This window comes from Ovis aries, chromosome 11, assembly GCF_016772045.2.
Source record: "Ovis aries strain OAR_USU_Benz2616 breed Rambouillet chromosome 11, ARS-UI_Ramb_v3.0, whole genome shotgun sequence".
Classification (NCBI taxonomy): Eukaryota; Metazoa; Chordata; class Mammalia; order Artiodactyla; family Bovidae; genus Ovis; species Ovis aries.
In genome coordinates this window covers 55,067,390-55,090,207 of record NC_056064.1, presented here as the reverse complement: position 1 = coordinate 55,090,207, position 22,818 = coordinate 55,067,390, and the positions used below count along the sequence as shown (strand labels likewise).

Here is a 22,818-nt window from a genome sequence, read left to right as displayed (position 1 = left end):
GAGTTACCGAGAACCCCCCCCCCCAGCCCGGGGGGCGGAGGCTGACCTGGGAACACACCTTGGAGCCTCTGGAGCAAGTTCTCTGCCTTGAAATCAGCATGCAGGCGTCCCAAGCTGGGATGGGGTGGGGTGGGGGGTGGTCCTAGGGCTGCAGGGGGCCCTGGACCTTCCTGGGAGAGAGGCAGAGGCTTTACTGGGGCACAGAGCCCAGGGACTCCCCAGCGTGGAGGCTGAGCCCAGTTCCAGCTGCCCAGCTGCTGCAGAGATGTCAGGCAGCCTCCGAAGGAAGAGACAGGTCCTTTTAGGGAAGACATTCCCAGCTCCAGCCACACCCTGGGGTCGGTTCAGCCGCAGCCCTCAAGAGCTGAGAAGGTGTGCTTATGAAAACAGCTCTAGTCTCAGACTTTGTTGCCCACACCCAGGAGTCCTGCCCGGCTCTTGCGGAGTGTGAGGTCTGCGTTGAATCTTGGGCAGACACCCTTCGGCAGGTTCCAGAACTAGGCTATAGCAACAGGGATGAAAATAGCTGGTGGGCACCAGACCATCCAAAGCAGACACGGGGGCAGCCAGAATGACTGTGGGGGTGGACCCCTCTGGGAGAAGCCACCTCTGGCTCTCCCTGTTCAGAACTTGGGAGTAGGGGGTGTGCAAAGGGTAGGCACCCGGTTTCAGCCTCCTTTTCCTGGGTCAGGGCTCTCCCGCCCAGTAGGAATCCTGGGACAAGGGCCTTGCTCCCTTCTCCTGTCTTTCAAGACCAGCTCAGGAAAGATGGGAAGTACAGGGAATTCTTGGTGGATGCAGAGAAGTGTGCTTCCCAGGTGGCTCAGTGGTAAAGAATCCACCTGCCAATACAGGAGACGTGAGTTTGATCCCTGGGTCAGGAATATTCCCTGGAGGAGGAAACGGTAACCTGCTCCAGTATTCTTGCCTGGAAAATCCCAAGGACAGAGGAGCCTGGAGAGCTACAGTCCATGAGGTCACAAAGAGTTGGGACACAACTGAGCAAGCACACACGCAGGAGAGAAGGGTAGAAAAGGGAGTCATTCAGAGACCAAACGTTTATTGAGCACTTACTATGTGCCAGGCACTGTCCCAGGAACCCGGGAGAGGAGGGGTCAGGGTAGCTTGGAACTGTCCAAGCTGCGGTTCCCTCTCCCAGAAACAAGGCCTGCAGGGGGACAGGGTCTGGGGGGGCCTCCTCCCTGAGAGGTGGAAGGCCTTGGGTACAGAAGGTGGAGGCCTCTAGGAATGAGAAGGCTGGGGAATGTGTGGGGGTCCGAGGCTGTTGCCTTCTCTGGTTCAAACCAGGGGTGCAGAGAAGCAAGTTTCCCAGGAGCTGGGTCAGCAGCGGGAGGCGGCCCCGGGCCCCTGCATCACCTCCTCTTGAGCGCGGATATGCAGGACTTCTTGAGGGGCCCGATCTGCAGATGGGCGTCTACACTCTCCAGGAAGAAGGCAGGCTTGAGTCTGCGTGTGAAGAGCCCCGCAAAGTGGCTGTCCAGGCGGCTCTGGAAGGGGTCAACCGGGGAGGCCGGCGTGCCACTCCGGCGCGCCCGGGAGGCCCTCAGCCTCCGTAGGAGGCTCATCTTGCCGTCCCGCACGGTGTAGAAGGCCAGGGCTCGGTCAGCATATTCCAGGCAGATCCCCACGGTGGGTGAAAAGGGGTGCGGCAGGGGTGCCTCCTGCCCGTGGAACCAGACGGAGAAACTGCGTCCGTTCCACTGCAGGCAGCACGAATAGGCGTTGCGGCCCAGCCGGCCCCGGTCGTAGGGCTCTTGTGGGGAGAAGTCTTCGGCCATGACCCCCACACTGACCCAGCCTTCAATGATCTCCACCTCCCAGTAATAGGTGCCCCGGTCCAGGGCGCCCTCGCCCAGCACCTGCTCGCAGTGGGTGAAGCGGGTGGGCGACTCGGGATAGTTAATAGGACACAGCACCCTCTTCACGCCCTTGGTTCCAAACAGCTGCAGGAACTTGTCGGCCGTGTCACTGTCCAAGTCCACTATGTAGGCAACTGCCCCCACACACCGGAGAGAAATGCAGGACTCAGGTCCAAGGTCAGGCAGGGCAGCCTTTCCCCGAGGGGCCCACCTCCCCCAAACACCTCTCCCGTCCTTTGTAATGAGCATGATTCAGCCATCACGGGGAGCCCCCCGTGAGCTGACCTAGTTCACCCTCTGAACCGGGGACAGGAATCCCAGCCCATGGGCACTTAGGGCCCAGCCCAGCAGCCTTGGGAGAGCCCAGGTAAGCATCCTGGCAAGCCCAGGTGTCAACTTACACTTGAGGAAGTAATCCCTAGGAGCCTCACTCTCCAGGTTGTTGGTGCTGTCGGGGTCCTGGGACTCAGCGTCTGCTGCCGAAGAGGAGACAGTCGGTGAGGGCCTCCTTAGCTGCCTGTGGCTGGGCTGTGCAAGGCAACCCATCTCTGAACCTGTGATTGAAATCCTCCTCCTCCATCCTCTCAGCACCCCAGGCCACCTGGGGACAGGCACATGCCCAAATACGGTACCCTGTGTTCATATGCATGCTGGTCCTTGTTCTACATCCCATGTCCTCCCTGGGCTTCATCCTCTCTGAAGCCAGAGGGTGTGCCAGGACAGGCCCTCTCTGCCCCCCGGGCTGCGGCCAAAGGGGCTGACTCGTGATTACAGGGTGGTGGCTTGAGTCCCTGGCAGGATTTGGGGTCCCACCCTGTTCTAGGCACAGTTTCCATCCTCCACTCCTGAGCGGGCCCCGGGCCTGGGGCCCTGTGCGGGGAGCCTGGGGAAGGGTGAGTCACTTGCAGGGGGCGCCCACCTTCCGTGCCTGGCTTCTGCAGCCCGTCTTCGTCACCGCCCAGCCCCCGCAGCTGCTCCCACTGGCTGGAACAGGCCGAGGCCAGGACGACCTGCACCGCGCGCACAGCCTGGGAGGACTTGGTGAAGCTGAGCTCCCTCGGGGGTCCGGGCCCGGGGCCGCACCCCTCCTCCAGGGCCAGCCTGAGTGCCAGGAGTTCCTGTGCCAGACAGATGCCCATTAAGGCTGAGCTGGCCGCCGCAGCTCCTCCGGGCATGAGACAGACAGCCTGCCAGGAGGCCAGCACAGCCACGAAGGCAGCCCCCCGCGGCCTCCTCCTGCGGCTTCGGTGCCCGCTGCACCCGCAGAGCCGCCCTCACCTGCAGGAAGCTGACCGAGTCGGCTTCGGGGACCTGACTGAGGTTGTGGCGGGCCCTGCTGAGTCGGCTCCGCTGCTCCTCCTGCCGCCGCAGGTCGCCTTGGGAGCGGCCCAGCATGGTGGCCTCCCCCTCATCGATGAAGCCCAGCACGTCCGTCTGAAACCCCTGCAGGACGGCTGCAGCCTCGGCAAACAGCCGGCTCACCCTCTCCCGCTCTGCCACGGCTGCACTCTGCATAGGACAGTGGGGGGCGGGCAGTGAGGACAAAGAACGCCCCGAAGACGTTTTGGCCACCTTCTCAGACCCCCGTCTTCCCACCATGTCTTGTTGAGGGCGGGGGGTGGACAGAGGCACCAGCCGAAACTGCCCTGGGTCTGTGCCAGGTCAGGGGGGAGACAGGCTCAGTGGAGCTGGGCCACGCCCTGGGCACGGGCTTCTCTGGAGTGGACGGTGCCATGCTGAAAGCTCACAGCGCCAGGAGCCTGGGGCAGGGGTGGACGGGGGCTGAGTTGCACGGGATCTGACCTTGATGAGGGCCACCGTGCGCCGGGACTGAGCGATGCCCGCACCCAGCTCGTCCATGCGGTCCTCCACAGCGCTCAGGACTTTGGGCTGCTCGGCCTGTGGATGACACCCTCAAGGTGAAAGGGGTCTAGAAGTAGGGTCCTGGGCCTTACCGAGGGGGAGGTGGGGGTGACCAGGAGTGGTATCTGGGTCCAGGTGTACTGGGAGTGGTGATGATATACCAGAGGGGCCTCAAGCCCAGGCTGGTTCCCTTTCGGAATGTCTAGGAGAGGGCAGGCTGGTGGGCCGTGGGCTGCCTGCCTCCCCCTCTTTGACTGGTGAGCAAGTCCAGGGCCCTCGGGTCCACCATGTTGCTCATTGTGATTTGAGAACTTCCCTCCGCGGGAAAGAAGCAGAAAGTGAGGAGGGGCCCTGCGCAAGGTCTGGGAATCATTGTCCCCCAAGAGTCTGTGTCCCCAGTCCAAGCCTGAAAAATGGGGATTCCGGGCAAATCCCCTGGGTCTTATGAGTCACCACTTCAGGCAGGAGAGACGGAAAATCCCAAGGCCAGAGGCGCCAAGACCAGGCCTGGGGCCAAAGGAAACGGGGCGGAGGTAACGGCCGGACAGCCAGTACACGCGCCCACCACCAGCCCCCGGACAGCCAGACAGGGCGCTCTGTGTGCTCAGCCCACCCTCCGCCGCACTCCTGTCGTCTGCCACACCCATCCAGTCCCTCAGCCCAGGCAGATCTGAGCGGGACCGGCAGGAGCCCGGCCAAGGCACCGGCCGCCCCCCGGGGACCCTGCGGACCCCACCAGGCTCCTTTAACCACCCCCCACCCCATGGGCTCCGCCCCAGCCTCAGTCTTCCAGCCCGATTTTTGCATCCTTTTCGAGTTCTCACTGGGTCTCTCCAACCCCCATTCTCATCCCGAGAGGAATGTCCCACAGCGAGCGGATGACGGTCAGGGCTGGAAGGCACCGCAGAGATCCTCAGGTTAGAGAGGGGAATTAAGGATGGCAAAGCAATGAGGGGTCCTCGGCCGGCGCGCGAGGCGCATCACCCGCCCCCACCCGCCGCGCCCGCGCCCTACCTCCTGGAGCGCGCGCTCCTGCTCCAGTGGCACGAGCTCGTGGCCCCGGTGCTCCTGGGCGGCGCAGGCCTCGCACAGGCACACGCGCTCGGCCCGGCAGTAGCGCTCGAGCGGCCGCAGGTGGCGCGGGCACAGGCTCTCCTCCAGCCGGCGCAGCGGCGGCACCAGGCGGTGTCCGCGCAGCGCGGGGCTGCGCTCGTGCGGGCCCAGGTGCGCGGGGCAGAAGGACGCGAGGCAGGAGAGGCAGGAGAGCGCGGCGGGCAGGGCGGCGCCTTCAGGGCACGCATCGCAGCGCACCGGCTCCTCACCGGGCGGCCATGACTCGGGCGCGCTGGGAGCCGACGGCTCCGGGGCGCTGGGCGGCGCACTGGGTGTTGCCGGCTCGGGGGCCGGGGCCGGGGCCGGGGCCGGCGGGGTAGGGGCCGGGCCGGGGCCGGGCCCCGGGCCCGAGCCCTGGCGGAGCTGCAGCAGCTCGGACAGCGTGTGGTTCTTGCGGAGCTGGAGGCCGTCGGGGAAGGGTTCCTGGCACAGCGGGCAGCGCTCCGTGCCTCCGGGGCCGCCGGCGCCGCCCGCTCCGCGGTGCGGCCAGAGCGCGCCCAGGCAGAAGAGGCAGAAGTTGTGGCCGCAGGGCAGTGTCACCGGCTCCCGGAGCAGCTCCAGGCAGATGGGGCAGCTGAAGGGCCCACTCCCGTCCATGACTCCGCGGCCACGGCGCACCGCCTGCGCCGCTCGCGCCTGGGAGGGACCCGGACCATTCGCGACGCGGCGCCGCCCCCTGGGACAGAGGCCAAGGGTCCGGTCCCCGCCCGCCCCCGGCTCGGACCGCCCCCGAGCGCAAAAGGCCGGCCAGTACTCGGCCCCGTCCCGGACAGCGTGGGGGTGGCCTCTGGGCCCCAGTCTGACCCCCTAGGGGCTCCTGGAGGAAAGGGCAGTGAGAGAGAGGGCAGAGGGCATGTTTTTGCCTCTTAGTGACTCTACCTTCGGTGGGGAACTTGGGCTTCTCTAAACTTAAAATGGGAAGTTGATGTCCTCCAAGTCTACTGTCCCACGAATTCAGTTCCAGCCCATGGACACTCACGTGATGTGCCAGGGGCTCGGGCTGTGGGTTCCCCAAATGGAGGTGTTCGCTGAGACTAGTGTAATTAACACTTGAAATGGTGCATTTTAGTATATGTAAACTATACCTCCATAATGTTAAAAAAGAACAGGATGGCAACAGAATAACTAAAGGAGCACTGGGTTTTAACCCTAAGTATAAAACAAACTTCCATGAGTTCATGCTGTTATAAATAAATCTCTGGATAAATAAATAAATGGAGAATAGACAAATTTCCCACTCAGAGGAATTCTAAGCAGCTTTGGCACATTCTCCAAGATGGAGAGTGGCTTCCCACTCTGCACGTGTGGAGGGTGCCAAGTGACTTCCTTCCAAAGGGAGCAGAAGAGTAACTTGACAGGGTACAGTGATGAAAACCAGCCCAGCCAGGTGATCAAGGTCAACAACAACAGTGATGTCATGTTCGGCAGTAAATACCATTGATATGATGTGGTCTTCCTTCCCACAGTCCCACTCTAATTATTATTAAAACTTTAGACAAATCCCAATGGAGACGCAGTCTACATAGCGCCTTAAGAGAAACCCCTGAAACTCTCAAGGTTGTCAAGCAGTTTCCCTGAAAGTTTACTTTCCGTCTGAAAAATTGTCACAGCCGAGAGAAGTCCATGGAGACATGATAACTAAATGTCCTGTGTATTCTGGACGTGTTCCTGAGAGAAAAAGGATGTTAGGGGGAAACAGGAAATTCAAATAAGTTATGGAATATAGTTCATAAAAATGTATCAATATTGGCTCTTTCATTGTGACAAATGTACCATAGTCATGATATGAGCAAAAGGACAAATTGGGAGGGAAGTATAGGGGGATTCTGAGTGATCTTTGCAATTTTTCTGTAAACTTGTAACTATTTTAAAAGTTCAGAAAACAGGTTCCCCTTGTGGCTCAGTGGTAAAGAATCCGCTGCCAGTATAGGAGACACGGTTCGATCCCTGATCCTGGAAGATCCCACACACCACGGAGCAACTAAGCTCCTGTGCCACAACTATGGAGCCTGTGCTCCAGAGCCCAGGAGCCGCGATGACCGAGCCACAGCTCCTGAAGCCTGAGCCCCCTGGAGCCTGTGCACCGCAACTAGGGAGTGGTCCCCGCTCACTGCAACTAGGAAGAAGCCCGAGCAGCAATGAAGACTCAGCACAGCCAAAAATACATTAATAGGATTAAATTTTTAAAATTCATTAAAAAAAATAAAATAGTTGAGGCAATGCTTCCTACACTCAGGCCTGCAGACCTCCTGCTGATGAGAGGCCAAAGTGGAAGGAATACACAGATGGAGAGGGTTGATCCACATAGAGGTGGGGAATAGCCTTTCTTATTCCTCCAGGGCCCGGTCTTTCCAGAGTAATTTTTTTATTTTTATATATTTATTTTTCTATGTGTTGGCCACACCATGCTGCCTGTGGGATTGTAGTTCCTGACCAGGGATCGAACCCGTGCCCCCTGCAGAGAAAGTATGGAGTCTTAACCACTGGACCACTAGGGAAGTCCCCAGAGTAATGCTTTTAAATGCACAAAATAAAATGCACAGGGTTCCATGGCAATCAATTACATTGAAATACAGGTACAAAATATAAAGAAAACAAATTTGTGATAAAGTTATATCTGTGTTTCTTTAACACAAGAACAAATAACAAGATCTGATGGAGGCCTAAGAATTACTGCGTTTTTGAGACAGTGATGGATGTAAGCATATTTCAAGTTCTCTGTCATTTCTGTAATATGCTATGAAAAATCTGTCATTTTTATTGGTGACAAGTCACAGCTATGGCTAATATCACTGTGGTGTGTTTTTTCTCCATTTGTAATGGAAAGTAATGCTAGATTACTGTTAGAGGACATTGAAAATAAAGAGAATTCCCACCTCTCAAAAACCTGGATTAAACATGGCTAATTTAGGGGGAATTCCCTGGTAGTCCAGGGGTTAAGACTTGGTGTTTTCACTGCTGTAGCTCCGATTCAATCCCTGATTGGCAAGCTAAGGCCCCACAAGCCATGCTGCTGCTGCTGCTAAGTCACTTCAGTCGTGTCCGACTCTGTGCGACCCCATAGACGGCAGCCCACCAGGCTCCGCTGTCCCTGGGATTCTCCAGGCAAGAACACTGGAGTGGGTTGCCATTTCCTTCTCCAATGCATGAAAGTGAAAAGTGAAAGTGAAGTCGCTCAGTCGTGCCCGACTCTTAGCGACCCCATGGACTGCAGCCTACCAGGCTCCTCCATCCATGGGATTTTCCAGGCAAGAGTACTGGAGTGGGTTGCCATTGCCTTCTCCGGGAAAACAGCTATACTCCAATAAAAATAGAAAATCTGATTTAAAAATATGCTGTGCAGAGCCTCTTGAAAGGAGAGACGAAAACTAAGATCTATTAAATATTAAAAGAGGGGTGGGATCCACTCCTGAGGAATTTGTGGGATGTGGGTGGAGGGGAAGTCATGGTGGCCTTCGTGGAGGAAGTGTCATTTGAGTTGGGCTTTCACAGACTGCTAGGGCTTGGAGACGTGCAGAAACTAGGGTGGGAAAAGACCTTCTGGGCAGAGCAGTGGGTGGACCAGCCTGGGTGTGCCTGGTTTGGCAGAGAGGCATCTAATGAGTTCCGTAAGTAGTTTCCACAAGGAGCACTTGATTTGATTGCCCCTTGTCTGCCAAGATGAGGGATGGTTCAGAGGCTCAGACATCAGAGGCTTGGCAGCCAGGCTGCCTGGGCTTGCTGAGACCACAGACCCGCTTGGCTTTGGAAGGGAGAGGAGGTGCCACTCGGGTTTGGGGGTACATACAGGGGACAAATTCCACCCTCCGCTCCCCACCTCACAGCCTGTTCAGGAAGGTGTACTCCTCCAGGAATGCCTGGAGATGTGATTTGTCAGGGTGGTGGCATTTTGATATCTCATCTCCATTATGGGAGTTTTTAAAGTTGCCCAATATATTAATTATTCTTTTAGTGGCTGGGCTGGTTGCCGTGCAGGCTTTTCTCTAGTTGCAGCAGGCAGGGGCTACTCTCTTGCTGTGGAGCACGGGCTCTAGAGTTCCTGGGCTTCAGTAGTTGCGGCTCTCGGGCTTAATTGCCCTGCGGTTATGTGGGATCTTCCTGGATCAGGGATCAAACTCGTGTCTTCTGCATTGGCAGGTGGATTCTTTACCACTGAGCCACCAAGGAAGCCCTATATTCATTATTCTTGAAATGAATGGGCTCTTAAGTAACTGACACTCTGCTCATGGTGGCATATCACTCTGTCCTCTCCAGGACTCTCATGAAGGAGGAGAAATTGAATTCCAACAGGTTACAAATCTTGCCAGAGGCCACACATCTAGTCTTGCAGAGGAGGCAGAACTTAAACCCAGAACATGCACCCTGAAAATAATCCTAAACCTCATAAATGACCCTGTCTGGCTGCAGTATTGCTTAAAAAAAAAAAAAAGTCAAGCAGAAATAAAAACAAACTGTAAAAGCAGTGGAACAAACAATAGTACTTAGCAAGCCAAGCTTAGCTTTGCTTGAATCTCTGGGAAAAGGAAATGGGAACCAAGCCATATCCCACAACAGCACTTCTTCTTTATGCTACTGATGTACTTTTAAAACATGTGTGTTTATTTCAAAATAATATATTGAGTATCTGAATAAAAAATTTAGTGAGGCCTATAATAAAAGCTGCAGTCCTGTATCCCACCTTTTTCAGATTCTTGCTTCCATGGACAGCTAGGTTCAACCCTTCTGTCTCTTCTAGCGCTTACCTCCATATGCCTAAAGCACACGGGTGTAAGCTTGAACATCTGGATGTTTGCGCTCGTATTTCTGGAGATTTTGATTTTTTTTTTTTGATATCCAAAATGTGTTTATTGGGATGTTTTCCCATTCTTTCTGATGCAGGGTACTTTCAGTGTTGCTTCTGTCTGAAGGAGCATCCTCCTGGAAGCCTTGCTTTTCCTGCTGTAGGCTGTCAGAGGACAGTAGAGCAACCAGAGCGCAAAACTACTGTCTGTGTAGTGGCTAGAGTTGTTGGTGATTTTATAGCATCCTGGGCATCTCACACCCATGAAATAGGAATTGGGGCTCTGCACAAGGTGCTTCTGCTGGGGTTTCCTCTTCTCGTCTTCTTGAGGGGGACAAAGGAGATCCTTTGCAAGAGGCATGTTCTCATGGCAAGGTCGTCACGATCAGGAAGCAAGATTTTGATTCCTTATCATTTCTCCTTTATGTTGAATTCCCCATTGCTTGGATCCCGGGGCTCCCCTTCCCTTCATTGATTTATTTCTTTATTTTTGAAAATTACATCCTCTGTGAGTTTCCTGATAATGGATGCGGAAGTGCCTGCAAATGTCTTTGTTCAGGCTTCACCCATGATTAACAGTTTGGCTGGGTATGGAATTCTGAATAGAAATCCTTTCCTCCCTCAGAGTCTCAAAGACCTGGCTCCATTGTCTTCTAGTTTCCAGCCCTGCGTTACTTCAAGACACATTTCCTGGTCACCACGCTGCTCCTTTCTGTTCCTCCCTCCACAGGCAGGATAGCCTCTGATTCTCTTTACCCCTCCCCTCTCTGGCCTCCAATCCACCAGCTCCAGAGGTCCCTGTCTTTTAAAATCTCTCCCGCCCTTCCCTTCTCTTGTTCTGTTCCTATCCCCACCCTCATGTTCTGCCTCACAGATGCCCAGAAACTGTGAGGAGTGGAGCAGAGATGCTGGAAACACTCCTAGCCTCATCAGATGTGTCCCCTTTACAAATGTTATGCCCCAGAGTCCACGTTTCTTTCTCCCTCTGCACCAAGGCATTTTTCCTGGTGAGGAGGTGGAGAGTTGTTACAATCAGCAGGGCTGAGAGAATTTAATCTGAAGTAACTGTCCAGGAGAGTTAATTCTCGCCGTCACACTGACATAGGAAGCAGTGTTCCATAGAACTCTATGGAGTTCATAAAAATATGAACTCCCCTGGGGGTCCAGTGGTTAAGACTCTGAGCTCACAATGCAGGGAAGTGGGTTCAACCCCTGGTCAGGGAACTAGGGTCCCTCATGCCACATGGCATGGCACTCGCAATCCCCTCAAAAAAAGGCAGTAGTGTCATGTAAACAAAAGTTAATGGTCACAGTATAGAACATTCCCACAGGACAATGTGGAAAGGACCAACAACCCAATAAAAAAGTAAATCCATAGATTAAATGACCCAAGACTCTTTGCACTATGGAAGCAGAGAAGGGGCTGTTCTTCTTCTCTCTGTCCCTTTTTCTGTGGGCTTGGCTAGCTGGACATTTTGTGTAGGGGCTCTGGGATCAGGAGGGATGGGTAGAATCTGTCCGCTGGGGTAGCCAGCGATAATGGCTACCTAGCCAACCCAATCCTGTATCTACCCTGCCGGGGCTTTCAACTCCTGCTCTTAACCCAGCTGTCAGACTGTCACACAGTCACACTGTCACACTGACTGTCCAGGGCTAGAACCATCTTACCCTGTTTGGGGAGCTCCCCACCTTAGTTATCTTTCTGGAAGTTCCTTGCCCAGGTTGCACCGGTCAGAGGCCCGGCCCCGCCCTTAAACCGAGAACTAACAAGTGCAGCCACAAAGTGGGGTCTGCAACCGCGGCACCACCAGGGACCAGTGACAATGTGGGGAGGGAAATCTATCTTATAGAAATATAAAAATATTTGGTAATTTTTGGAGTGTGTTTTTACATGTTCAGTTCAGTTCAGTCGCTCAGTCGTGTCTGACTCTTTGCGACCCCATGAACTGCAGGACACCAGGCCTCCCTGTCCATCACCAACTCCCAGAGTTCACTCAAACTTGCGTCCATTGAGTCAGTGATGCCATCCTTTTCTAAAAAAGCTTTTATTGTCAAATACTTACACACGAGTATATAAAAATGCAAGTACAGTATACGGGACCACTACCCTGATCAAGAAGTACTTTCTTGTACACAATTACTGCTCCCCAATGACCCGGCACCCTCACCTCCAGAAACACAAGATCACAAGATAAAACATGTACAGGGACCTGCATGGAAACGTGCTCTGAATGGCAAAATCCAAAACAGAAGGAGCAGGAACTGTGCTGGCACCTACACTTGATGCCCACGCCCCGGGTAGGGTCGAGGTGAGAATGATGGCGGCTGAGGCTCTGCCGTGACGATTGGCTGGCAGCCTGGGGAGCAGGACTCAGCTGGCCTGACGCAAGGTTTCTTCATTTCGGTCCCTTGTATAAGAATAAAATCTTCAAGTCTCCACTGTGTCTCTGTTGAGCGATTTCTGTTTAGGGAATGTAGCCCACATACAGGACAATAAATATGGCCAAAACTTCCGGCTCAAAAGTCATCATCTTAAGACTTCTCTGGCGCAGATGGTTAAGACTCCGACTTTCCACTGTAGCAGGCAAGGGTTTGATCCCTGGTTGGGGGAACTAAGATCCCACATGCTGCAGGGTGTGGATCCCAAAAAGTGCCCCCCAAAAGTCATCACGGCCATATTTTTATAGCCCCCAAATAAAATATTTTGAAGTCCAATAATGGATAAACAAATTCTGATTAAATTGGCTTTGTCATTAGGATGACCATTAATGTTGCAGTCATTCAGGGAGAAAATTTGAACAATGTGGAAAATGCTTATGTTAAATAAAAGATGCAGAAAAACACAAATGTTTATAGAATATGAGCACAGGATGTGCAAAGTAAAAGAGAAGATGAAAATGTACCAAAATGTGAAGGAAAATAGAAAGGAGATGAGGAGGGAGAAGGTAAAAATCAACCTTCTCAAGATTGCCTCTAGGAATCTTCTGTTCTGAGGTCTACACTGTCTCGGTAGGAGGTAAACTGTTGTTGCCCTGTGAGTGACTCTGTCCTGCTGCGGTATGTCCTGTACTGCACGTGCGCTCCTGCAGGACCTGGGCACCGCGCTGGTCTCTGAGGTCCAGGCAGCCCTAGAACTGAGCTCCCATCTTCCTCCCTTGAGCCTCACCCCCTTCAGAGACGAGGGGAAGGTGAACTCCAGTTTGGAGGCTTCCTCCCGCCTCTCTCCAAGTGGCCCAGCCAGCTTCTGAAGACGGTCTTCCAGCCAACAACTGGTCCCATTAGAGCGGTGGCCTCAGGTCCCCAGGGGAGCAGCTGAGGCGGTTCTGGGGCCCACAGGAATGGTGGCACCTGGCCACCGGGTTGGCACTCATCCCCTGCCTTCCTCAGCTGAGCCCCAAAGCCTCTTCCTGGAATCCTGGAGGGAGGGTGGCCTCGGGCTGATGGCACAAGGTCAGGGTCCGACCCTCGAGGAGCCAGAAAATGGGGTAGAGGGGCTGGGTGAAGATGGCATGGAAGGTGTGCAGGGGTTGGGTCTTGGGTTCCAGGCTATAGAAGGTGAGGCAGCCAGAGGCCAGGTCCAAATCCACGCCCAGGAGCTGCCCTGACACGACTGGGAGACGCTGGGCCTTCCCGTCGTGCCAGGCCTGGGTGCAGTCCTCCTGAAGGCAGAGCCCCCAGGAGCTGGGCCCACGGCCGATGTTGTCCGTGTGGGGCCCCTGCCTGCGCCTCGTCAGTTCTGAGTAGGCGACGCCCAGCGTCACTGAGTGGCTGGACGCACGCACCTCCCAGTAGTGCCGCCCGGTCTGGAAGCTCTGGGCACACTGCACCTGCCAGAGCTCAAAGCTGCCGGGCCCGTCTGGGCCCCGGGGCTTTAGAAGGTGCTTTACCCGCTGGTCCTGCTGAGACAGGTAGAGGTGGCGGTTGGCGCTGACAGGGTCGAAGGTCAGGTTGCGATAATCTGTTGGGCAGAGGCAGATGGAAGGTGAGTGAGCAAGGGTGCCTGCGCCTAGCTGTCACTCTGTTCTCACAGGGGACAGACAAAAACTGAACTTCCATTGACGGACCCCCAGAAATCTGCAGGGGTCACTGGAAGCTGAGCAAACGTGGACATCCTCTTAGCATCTGATCTTCCACGCGATCCCTGAGGTGGAACCTTCCATCAGCCTCATTTCACAGATGAGAAAACAGGCTCAGAAAGCTAACTTCATAGTGAGTGGAAGAATCGTGATCAATCCCAGGTTCGTGCACCCAGAATCTCCTTAAACACTACACTCGCAGCATGTGTAGGAGGTGTACATGGGGGGGGGCAGGCCAGCCCTAGGGAGGGGCGTGAGACATGTTTCCTGGACAGAATAGTCAGGAAACAGTAGGTGCCCCCCGACACACGCAGAGGGACACACACATATGCTCAGGTGCACACACAAACACACACGTACCCATGTGTGCACACAATGCACTCACACACATATGCTCACACAGGTGCAGACACACGTGCTCTAGGCCTTCTTACTCTGCCAGAGTCTCCTCCTCAGTGGACACACTGGGTTCAGGACTGGTGCCAGGGGACCTGGGGACTCTACAGAGCAAAGCAGGGTTTTAGGGGAGTCATCAGGAGGAGTGCTCATGGGGGGCCAGGCAACTGACTCCTTTCCCACCCCCAGTGGGAGGGACAGCTGGGCCCAGAGGGGCAGGCAGAGGTCTGGGATCAGTCTTACCCACGGAGCCCAAGTCAGCAGCTTGGGCTGGTACTCCAGGGTGAGCCCCCTCTTCCAGGAGGAGGGCACACAGCTGGCTCAGTGACTCCTTCAGGCCGCCCAGCTGCTGATCTTCGTCCCACTGTGGGAGAGTCAGTGGCCCGAGAGGGCCTGGGGGCACCAGTTGTTGTGATTCCTGAGCGCAGGGGACAGCTGCAGTAAGTCTGGGCACAAGGGGCAGGCACACCGGCCCCCCGGCCCGCCTTCCTGAGGCCTGGTACCTGGAGGAAGGTCCGGTCATCCAGATGCTCCAGGAGGCGGCGAATCCTGCGATCACAGAGAGACATGGCCTCCAGGTGGCTCTGCAGGCGCTGTTTCTCCTGCTGGGCCTGCTCCTGGGCCTGGGTCTTAGCCACATCGATGTCCCTCAGAGCCCTGGCCCGCCGCCTCTCCAGAGCCTGCAGCAGGTGGCTGAACTTGTCAGAGATCACGGAGGTCAGGGTGCAGGCTGAGTTCTGGGTGGGCACAGGAGGAGCTGAGGACAGCCAGGGCCCTGGGCTGAGGGGTGGGGAGCCAAGGTCTCTCTGACCCCCGCCCCCCGGCCCTTTATTTCCTGCTGCTGGGAGGCATTTTCAAAGTAGCTCATGCCTACTGTTCAGTGTCCCAGGGGCTGGCTGGTGGCCGCCTGAAGGACGCAGCACAAGGACATGGCGGGGGGTGGGGGGGGGGACAGGCCTGATACCTGGATCTGGCTGCTTCGCTGCTGCAGCTCCTGTAGCTGCTTCTGGGCCTGGGTGGCCTGCTGCTGGGTGACTTCCAGCGTGGCTCTCAGCTGGGCCTGTGGGCCCACCGGGGACGAGTGACAAGAGGGGGCCAGGACTGGCTGTGAAGTACCCCCTCAGCCAGTCGGCAAGCACCTGCAGATGCTCAGCCTCCCCGTGTGCCACCCGGGTGAGGCCCGCACACAGGGCATTCTGAGCCCTGGGGGAACTGGGTCAGGGTCCCAGGGAGGCCTGGACAAAGCCCCTGCCCTGCCGGGAGCAGAGTGGTCCCCAGGTGGTACAGAAACCTCAGGCTTAATACGAGCAACACGGCTATAACCTCAGGACTGCAGGATGGCACCCTTGCTAGGACTTGGGGTCCTGCACCTGGTCAAGAGCCTGTCTTGCTTCTGCTCCTCCCAGTGACACCGGGAAGTGAGGGACCCATGTTATCCCCACTTCACAGAAGAGGAAGCAGGTCAGGGAAGTTCATAACTTGGCCAGGTCACTGGATCTTCCCAAGTGCAATGCTTGCATCTCCAGCCGAGCCTCAGAGCCTCCAGCACAGTACAACATGCTGGAGGTAGGAAGGGACAGGGCAGAGTTTCCTAGTTCACCCTGACTTTCCCCAAGGGCGCACAGTCCTACACTCCCACCCCAGCATCACTGCACCCCCCCCCCCCCCCCCCCCCCCCCCCCCCCCCCCCCCCCCCCGCCCCCCCCCCCCCGCCCCCCCCCCCCCCCCCCGCCCCCTCCCCCCACCCCCCACCCCCCCGCCCCGCTAGCCAAGTTCTAGCTCTTTCAGTGCTTCTGCCTTCCAGCTGCACCACCTAGTCCTCCCTGCAAAATTCCACACTCCCTGCACTGTATTCAGCCCCCAAGGCAGTAACCTCTTGTCCTGACTCTGCGTCCTCAGCAGCCGCGGGGGACTGTCTGTCCTCCAGCACTCGGCTCGGGGATCCTTGACCTCCTCACTGCATCCCGGCTACTCACTCCCGTATCCTCACCCTGGACCTGGCACCGGCTCTGACATCTCTATTCCAAGCATTCCTGTCCTGACCGCCACCTCCTCTCAACCCGGAATCAAAACAGGGCCAAGCCAGCGGCTGAAGCTGCCCCGCCCCCCGCCCGGGCGCAGAGAGCTGTGCGGGTCCCCGGCGAGTCACCTCGCGCGCCCGGCGCTCGGCGTCCAGCAGCACCCGCTCGTGGAGGCGACACTCGCGCACGGTACACACGCAGCACACGCAGAGACCCTCGGTGCGGCAGAAGAGCTCGAGCGGCCGGCCGTGCCGGGGGCAGCGCGCGCCGAGGCCTGGATCGGGGCCGGGGCCGGGGCCGGGGCCGGGCATGGCGCGCAGCTCCTCCACCACCCCGCTCAGAGCCACGTTGCGACGCAGCTCGGCGCAGTCCGGGAAGGGCTCGCGGCACTCGGGGCACACCTTCTTGCGGCGGCCCCACCAGTCCCGGATGCAGGCCCCACAGAAGTTGTGGCCGCAGAGCAGCGTCACCGGCTCCTTGTAGAGCTCCAGGCAGATGGAGCAGGTCAGCTTGTCCTCCAGCTGCTGCGCGGCCATGGCGGCGGCGGGCGGCCCCGGGCGCGCGGAAGGAAGGCCGGGGCCTCTTAAAGGGACCGCGGGCGCCGGTGTGTGGGTGGAACGGGCGGAGCGAGGACCCGCCGGGATGACAACCTTTTTTCCCCTCCGACCAGACCAGCTGCCACTCCCAGCGCCTGCCCGCTGCAGCACGCCCGTTCCGCCCAGCGCCGATGGCTCCGGCTCCGAAGCGCACCTGCCTGCCTTCTACTGCCCAGCCTGGGAGATGGGGTCCAGCTCTCTCTGGTCCCACCCTGGGACCTCATCCCGCTTCCCGAGATCCTCAGTCCAACAGCTCTCGTGCAGGGGATCTGGCCCCAGGTTCTGGAGACTAGAGCCTTGGGAAAGCCATTGGGCTTCCAAGCCTCCTCCTGGCCAAGGGCCACCATCAGAACCTCTTCCGAGGCCCTCATCTGAAAATCTAATACAACTAACACTGACAAGAAGTTATCTACCTCCCAGGGGGTTTGGCCATTAAATGAATCAGGACAGCAGGTGGGAGTGCCTGGAAAGGAGCACAGGGCACACAGCTGGTGCTCATTAAATGCCCTCCTGATCCATGGGTCTCTGCTGCACTTTTTGCCTTGAGCTGAGTTTCAGCACTTGCCAGACTAAGGTGTCTCCCTGCTCTAGGCTATGCCTAATTTTGGTTCTTTTAAAGTAAACAGTGAAGTGGAAATGTCTGGTTACCAAGAGACAGAGACCAGAAAATAGTGGTTCCTTCCTACCCCCTTTAATGGAAACTCAAAGCAGTCTTCAACTGCACTCAGAATGCTGTGCTGGGGAGAGTTCCTTGTTTGTAGGTCCAAACTGTTCTGGAACCCCACTTCTTAAGAGAGTTGGTTCCCCTGCAGCTGAGCAAGAGGGGGTCTTGACCACTAACCCACCGTCCCTGGGGCAGTGTGCTGGGCCAGTGCGAGAGGCAGAGTTAACTTTCTCCTTTTCTGACCCAGCTGGTTTAATTTTAAAGCAGGACATCCTCTCACTTCGATGCAGCAAACCTCCTATTGTCTTGTTTTGTAATGTGTATAGTTTTTCTTTCTGATCTCGACTGGCTCCTAGGCAGTCTTCTCCTTCAGAGAAGAGAGATGCACTAACCACCCAGCAAGCATGCAGGAGCTTCCAGGGCTCTGAGCAGGGCAGTGTGCCCAGAGACCTCTGAGACCTGCCTGTGCCCCACCTAACAAACCTTCAAAGCATCTGAAGGCTGGGAGCATGAGAAAAGCCAGTGAGGGGACAATGCCCAGGGCTGGCAAATTTCTTTCAAGAGGCCTGTGGGAGCAGCCAGGGCCCACCACCTGCGTTTCTTCTGTACCCGTCTTCAGCCACTGGATCACAGGGCCTCTGACAGCCTCAGGAAGCAGAGGTGAGGGGGCACTTCCGGGGGTGGGAGGCAGCCCTCTCCCCGCCAATAAAACAACAGATTTCTACCAGGGGGCGCCCAGAACACAAACCCAGACCAGCTACAGCAAAAATCTTTATTGGAAACCCTACCCCCAGCCTTCTTCCCTCCCAATCCCTGAGCCTGCTTGGAGGGTGGCAGAGGGGTGGCCTCAGGCAGGAGAACCCCAATGCTTGGCCCCTCGGCGCTGTGTCTCTATTGCCCCCGCCTGCAGAGTCTGGCAGGGAGGCCTGAGAAGCCCCGTTCACTCGCTGAGATGGGGGGCACTCCGGTCAATCAGTAGATGCCATAGGTGGGTTCGTGACTGTCCCTGTACCGGTCCAGGTAGCGCAGGGGCTGCCGGTGGGGGAAGCACTTCTGCTTAGGGTGATAAGGGGGCGGGCGCACAAACTCAAACACAGGCTCTCGCATGTCTGCAGAAGAGTGAAGGAGAGACACAGGTGTGGACTGCTGCTGGCCTGAGCCCATCCGTCTGTCTGCTCCAGGGGACTGCCCAGCCAGCCCACCCCAGGAATGGCACGCCTGCTGCTGGCCCTCTCCTGCAGGCGCTTCTCCTGACATGTCAGGGGAGGTCTGTGTGCTCGGACCAGCCGCCCCCTCCTCCTTGCCCACTCTGCCCTTACCCAGGAGCTGGTGGAAGACATGGGTGACTGAGTCATCCCAGCGGCACTGGAAGAAGGCCAGGCCAGCTGGGGTCATGGCGTCTTGGTGTTTCTTGTAGAAATCAAAAGTGTGGAAGGTCCGCTGGGCAAGCTGGTAGCTGTAGGAGGGGAGCATTTGAGAGTGTGGGGGGGGCCAGAGCCCCATACCCCACCTCTGGTCCCACAGGCAGTGCTGAGAAGCCCCTTTGGGTCTGCCTAGCACAGCACAGCCACCCTTCTGCTCGCCTCAAGGCCCACGTGATGAGAAAGGAGACTTGAGGAGGACTGACCATTACCGGGACACTGGCCTGAGCCCGGGGGAGCTGGGGTGGGGAGGCGCAGATTACCAGGGTGAGGGCCGGGTGTCCCCGGAGAAGTCGATTGGCTTGTCCTGCTTGAAGAGAACGAAGGCAAAGCGGTGGAAGCCGGAGCCTCGGGCAGGGAAGGGGGGGAGGTAGGGACACGTCTCCTGTCCTTCAGCCACCCTGTCGCCCGGGATGTTGGTGCTGGAGGGAGAACAAGCATCTGTTAATTGCCACTCACCGCAGGCGGCAGCAGGGACATCCCCACCCAACGCTCCTAGAGACTGCTACAACTCTCCAGGAGGACCCCAAGATGATCTCCACTACACAGTCAGGTAGGAAGAAGAGCTCTGTACGCCCTCAGATGGAGAGCAGACGTGTCGGGGGTGGGGAAAGTAGGGGCTCGGAGTCCACCAAGAGCCCCAGCAACTGTCAGGATGAGAGCAAGCTCGAGCAGCTGGTTTCCCGGCGCTGGGGGGCTGGTGGGGCGGCAGGGCCGCTCAGATAGGAGAGCCACGCCACCTGGGACCGCTTCTCATCTGATGTCCTGAAGGCTCTGGGTTTGTCAGGGAGTGTCTGCCCAGCCTGGCACTGGGATGGCCACTGGATCCCCCCCTTCCCCTGCCCCAGGTACAACTCGCCAGAGGGCCTGCTGCACAGGGTGGTAACTGTAGTTGAGTAAAAGTGCCTGACCTCTGCCTCTAGGCCTGGTGCTCAAACAAAAGGCAGCCCACAGGCACCAGAGGCCTCTCATGGTCTCCCTTCCCATTTGCTTGTCACTGAGCCCCGCAGAGTGGCTAAGGCACGTAGGGACACGACCCTAGTCCCACAGGCGAGGAAATGAGTTCAGAGAGACAGGGGCGTGCGGGAGGGGCTGGAACCCACCGCCTGCTTTCCTTCTGTATCCTGGATCAGCCCCTGGATCACCCGTCAGGGCCCTTGACACCCTCAGGAAGCAGAGGTGAGGGATCACCTCCAGGGCTGGGAGGTGGTGGTTAATCCATGGTGAAGCCAAGACTCAAGTTCAAGTGCAGCTCTTTCGAGGATGCTGAAACCTCCTCAAACGCTGAGCCACACCCTGATCCCAGGTACTTACACCAGCCAGTGCACATACTCTGCGTCCGCTTCCAGCAGGTGTCCATCTACACACAAACACACCCTGCTGACTTCGGGCACTGCCACCCCCTCCCTCCTCCTCCCCTGGAAGGAGCTGGGGCTGGAGCTTTCCACCTGGCCCCTCCCCCAGCTCCCTAGGGCGGCCCCAGGGAGGTGAGGGAGGCAGACATCCGCATGAGCCCCCTGACCCTTACCCAAGTTGGTGAGCAGCAGCGTCCACATGGAGCCCTCATCTGCCTCATAGGTCACCTCCGGGGGCTGGGCAGCCTGGTGGGGAAAGAACGAGGGCGCTGTCACCCCGTCAGGGACGGACAAGCTGTTCTAAATAGACCTTTATTCTGGAGGGCAGGAGCCTTGGAGAAAGGAGAGCCCATTCTGGACCAAGTGCTCTGGACAGCCCCTTGAGAGGCAAGTGAGCAAAGACTTATCCAAAGAGCCCTACAGAGCTGCCTATCCAGAGATCTGAACTACGAGAAGGCCAATGGCTAGGGGCCGGGAGGGCACTCTGATGGAGCTGCTTGTATTTTACATTCCCTCCTTTGTGATTACTTTATCATGGTGGTGCTTACTGGGAAATTAAAAAGAGAGAACAAGAAAACCCCAGGTGAGCCCACACAGACGCTGTGCTTGTGCCCTTGACCACCATAAAAACCGCCTCTGTAACTGCTTTCAAAAAGGAGCTGTCTCTGGCCCCACAGTAGGATGTGTCTGTGCACAAAGGGCAGGGAGGGGCACAGGCCAACAGTTACCTCAGCTGGAGTGACTTCATTGCCATAGTACACAGGTACCAAGTGGTCCTCGCCTGTGGCATAGGCCACATGCAGGGGGACTCGGGGCACGAAGGTGGCCCCATGGAAGAGGTCCCGATAGAGACCATAGTATTTGGCCAGACGCTGCTTGTGGTAGGGGCCACAGGTTCTCTCCCACTCGGCTCGCACAGCTTCCAAGGGGATGCTCGCTGGAAAGGAATGATGCCAGTGGGGATGCGGGGTGGGGGCAGGGACACACCCAGGACCCCCTCCCTCAGGAAGGCTTACCTGTGCGGAGGCGGGTGGCCCGCTCCTCCTCCACACTGGCCCGCAGCTCCCGCAGGACCCGTTTCCGTTCCAGCAACTGTTGGGTCCGGCAGACCTTAGGTGGAGGCAAGCCAATGTCAACCGTGTCTTTGGGACCTGCGGACAGAAGATGTGGAGAAAGTGGAATCAGGGCTTCGTTAAGCTCCCTGTCCATACTTTTCCTTTCACTGGGCAAACTCTGCTACTAAAACTTAGCCTTTAATTCACAAAACTAAAACATACTGTGTTGTCAGCTTCACAGATCTGGACTTGTTCCAGTCACTAAGTAAACTGGATGCAATGTGAGATTCTATTTTCTAATCCCTAAACAAGGTTACATCTGTCTGTGTGCATGCATGCTAGGTCACTTCAGTAGCATCTGACTGTGCGACCCCATGGACTGTAGCCTGGCAGGCTCCTCTGTCTGTGGGATTCTCCAGGCAAGAATACTGAAGTGGGTTGCCACGTCCTTCTCCAGAGCATTATTTGTCCAGGCGGACGGTGACCTAATTGTGGCTGGGATCACCTTTAAGCCTGTTCACAGCTGGCTGTGCAGGGTCCCTGAGTCACCATCCCCAGGGCTTTCAATTTAACTCAGCAAAGTATTGGTCATCTGTGGCAGGTGTAGAGAGCTAGTGGTGGTCAAGGCAGACAGGATCCCTGTTCTTAGAGAGCTCATAGTCTGGGAGGAAAGCAGCAAAGAGTCTCAGGATGCAGTGTGGCCAGGGTGACATCAACAGTGTTATAGAAGCACAGAAGGGCGTTCCAACCCAGAATTGGGACGGGGGCAGTTGGTCAGCAAAAGACTTTCGGTGTAGAAACATAAAAGGTGGAAATCTAATAATGAAGAGAATTTTCCAAGGAGGGGGACCAAAAGATATGAAATATGCTGGCGGGACTAAGCCACCACCAGTGCACACAGGAACGTGAGCAGGCCTTCTCCGTCAAACACGGGGAATCCAAGCCGGCGGAATCCACCCCCGCCCCAACCTCCGAGTCCCAAGGAGGTGAGGTCACAGCCCAGCTCAGGACACCACCACCTGACTCCTCTCCGAAATGCTCCCGGTATGTCCGCCACCAGTGCGGGTCCCGCGCCTCCCGCTCCGCACGGCGCCGGTAGCGGTCGAAGCTGCGGTATTTCTTCAGCCGTTCCAGGTTGCTCACGTCGATGTCCTCGTTGGGCATCGGCCCCAGAGGAGCGGCCCGGCGGCTCAGGGCGGCTGCGGGCGGAGAGCAGGACATCAGGCTGGCCCTGGCCCGGCTCCCGCGGAGGCCCGGAGCGGGAGCCGGCTCGAGCCCCAGGGTTCGGCTGGACGGGGGCCTCCAAGAGCCCCTTATCCTCCAGAGCTCTCACCTGAGGTGCTGAAGCCCCGCCAACTCCGACTCCCGTTCAGCACGACCCGCCACCAGGCGGCCGCCATCTTCCCTCAGGCCGGCGCGCCGCCGCTCTATGGACCCCACAGAGGTGGCCGGAGCGGCGCCTGAGCTAACGGCGCAGGTCCCGCCCCCGCGTCCCGGAGCCCCGCCCCTCGCGTCCCGGGAGCCCCGCCCCCGCCCTGGGCCCGAAGTCTTCCTCTTCCGGGCTGGAGGTGGCTGCGGGCATCCGGCTTCCCGGCTTC

General features: G+C 57.4%; 3 protein-coding genes, 1 long non-coding RNA gene and 1 pseudogene across 13 annotated transcripts; 1 reads left to right on the top strand and 4 right to left on the bottom strand.

Annotated features, from left to right (window-relative positions):
• Positions 1–1,043: 1,043 nt before the first annotated feature.
• On the bottom strand, positions 1,044–5,484 carry TRIM47 (tripartite motif containing 47). Of its 2 annotated transcripts, none has more exons than XM_027974094.2 (6): positions 4,758–5,484; positions 3,684–3,779; positions 3,159–3,389; positions 2,800–2,998; positions 2,282–2,356; positions 1,044–2,014 (listed from the first exon to the last, which is right to left on the bottom strand). In XM_027974094.2, the coding sequence occupies exons 1-6, from the start codon at positions 5,451–5,453 to the stop codon at positions 1,374–1,376; spliced, it is 1,938 nt and encodes a 645-aa protein (XP_027829895.1). In that variant the 5' UTR covers positions 5,454–5,484; the 3' UTR covers positions 1,044–1,373. The 2 variants fall into 2 exon arrangements, with proteins under 2 accessions (XP_027829895.1, XP_042112288.1); XM_042256354.1 differs by having other exon boundaries at positions 2,282–2,353.
• Positions 5,485–5,889: 405 nt separating this feature from the next.
• On the bottom strand, positions 5,890–9,997 carry LOC114116948 (small ribosomal subunit protein eS27-like; annotated as a pseudogene).
• A 1,668-nt stretch (positions 9,998–11,665) lies between these two features.
• Positions 11,666–16,674, bottom strand: TRIM65 (tripartite motif containing 65). 3 transcript variants are annotated; one of them, XM_027974095.3, is made up of 6 exons: positions 16,258–16,674; positions 15,073–15,168; positions 14,612–14,845; positions 14,352–14,526; positions 14,147–14,212; positions 11,666–13,594 (listed from the first exon to the last, which is right to left on the bottom strand). In XM_027974095.3, exons 1-6 carry the CDS (start codon positions 16,663–16,665, stop codon positions 13,020–13,022), a joined length of 1,554 nt encoding a protein of 517 aa, XP_027829896.1. In that variant the 5' UTR covers positions 16,666–16,674; the 3' UTR covers positions 11,666–13,019. The 3 variants fall into 3 exon arrangements, with proteins under 3 accessions (XP_027829896.1, XP_027829897.1, XP_042112287.1); XM_027974096.3 differs by lacking the exon at positions 14,147–14,212; XM_042256353.2 differs by lacking the exon at positions 15,073–15,168.
• Positions 16,228–21,505, top strand: LOC114116823 (uncharacterized). Of its 4 annotated transcripts, none has more exons than XR_006061308.1 (5): positions 16,228–16,633; positions 16,800–18,049; positions 18,505–18,656; positions 19,275–19,363; positions 19,944–21,505. It is a non-coding gene; the product is annotated as an uncharacterized LOC114116823 (long non-coding RNA). The 4 variants fall into 4 exon arrangements; XR_003590617.2 differs by having other exon boundaries at positions 18,505–19,363; positions 19,944–20,116; positions 20,494–21,505; XR_006061309.1 differs by having other exon boundaries at positions 18,505–19,363; positions 19,944–20,116; positions 20,489–21,505.
• MRPL38 (mitochondrial ribosomal protein L38) lies at positions 18,148–22,651 on the bottom strand. Of its 4 annotated transcripts, none has more exons than XM_027974097.3 (9): positions 22,554–22,651; positions 22,237–22,419; positions 21,182–21,316; positions 20,894–21,102; positions 20,339–20,411; positions 20,125–20,170; positions 19,074–19,232; positions 18,709–18,845; positions 18,148–18,498 (listed from the first exon to the last, which is right to left on the bottom strand). In XM_027974097.3, the coding sequence occupies exons 1-9, from the start codon at positions 22,618–22,620 to the stop codon at positions 18,362–18,364; spliced, it is 1,146 nt and encodes a 381-aa protein (XP_027829898.1). In that variant the 5' UTR covers positions 22,621–22,651; the 3' UTR covers positions 18,148–18,361. The 4 variants fall into 4 exon arrangements, with proteins under 4 accessions (XP_027829898.1, XP_027829899.1, XP_060251832.1 ...); XM_027974098.3 differs by having other exon boundaries at positions 22,240–22,419; XM_060395849.1 differs by having other exon boundaries at positions 18,148–18,845.
• Between the last annotated feature and the right edge of the window lie 167 nt (positions 22,652–22,818).

Excerpts from the sequence above, each read along its gene's own strand:
- MRPL38 (XM_060395849.1), bottom strand. The coding sequence starts at position 22,620 with ATGGCGGCCGCCTGGTGGCGGGTCGTGCTGAACGGGAGTCGGAGTTGG. Across the intron at positions 20,171-20,338 it reads GCTGCTGCTCACCAACTTGG|ATGGACACCTGCTGGAAGCG; the intron begins GTAAGGGTCAGG and ends GTTTGTGTGTAG. Across the intron at positions 18,846-19,073 it reads GACACCCGGCCCTCACCCTG|CTACCAGCTTGCCCAGCGGA; the intron begins GTAATCTGCGCC and ends CCCCTCCTACAG.
- TRIM65 (XM_027974095.3), bottom strand. The coding sequence starts at position 16,665 with ATGGCCGCGCAGCAGCTGGAGGACAAGCTGACCTGCTCCATCTGCCTG. Across the intron at positions 14,527-14,611 it reads ATGACCGGACCTTCCTCCAG|GAATCACAACAACTGGTGCC; the intron begins GTACCAGGCCTC and ends CCCTGCGCTCAG. Across the intron at positions 14,213-14,351 it reads TGCTGACTTGGGCTCCGTGG|AGTCCCCAGGTCCCCTGGCA; the intron begins GTAAGACTGATC and ends TTTGCTCTGTAG.
- TRIM47 (XM_027974094.2), bottom strand. The coding sequence starts at position 5,453 with ATGGACGGGAGTGGGCCCTTCAGCTGCCCCATCTGCCTGGAGCTGCTC. Across the intron at positions 2,999-3,158 it reads ACTCGGTCAGCTTCCTGCAG|GAACTCCTGGCACTCAGGCT; the intron begins GTGAGGGCGGCT and ends TGTCTGGCACAG. Across the intron at positions 2,015-2,281 it reads TAGGGATTACTTCCTCAAGT|TTGCCTACATAGTGGACTTG; the intron begins GTAAGTTGACAC and ends GTGTGGGGGCAG.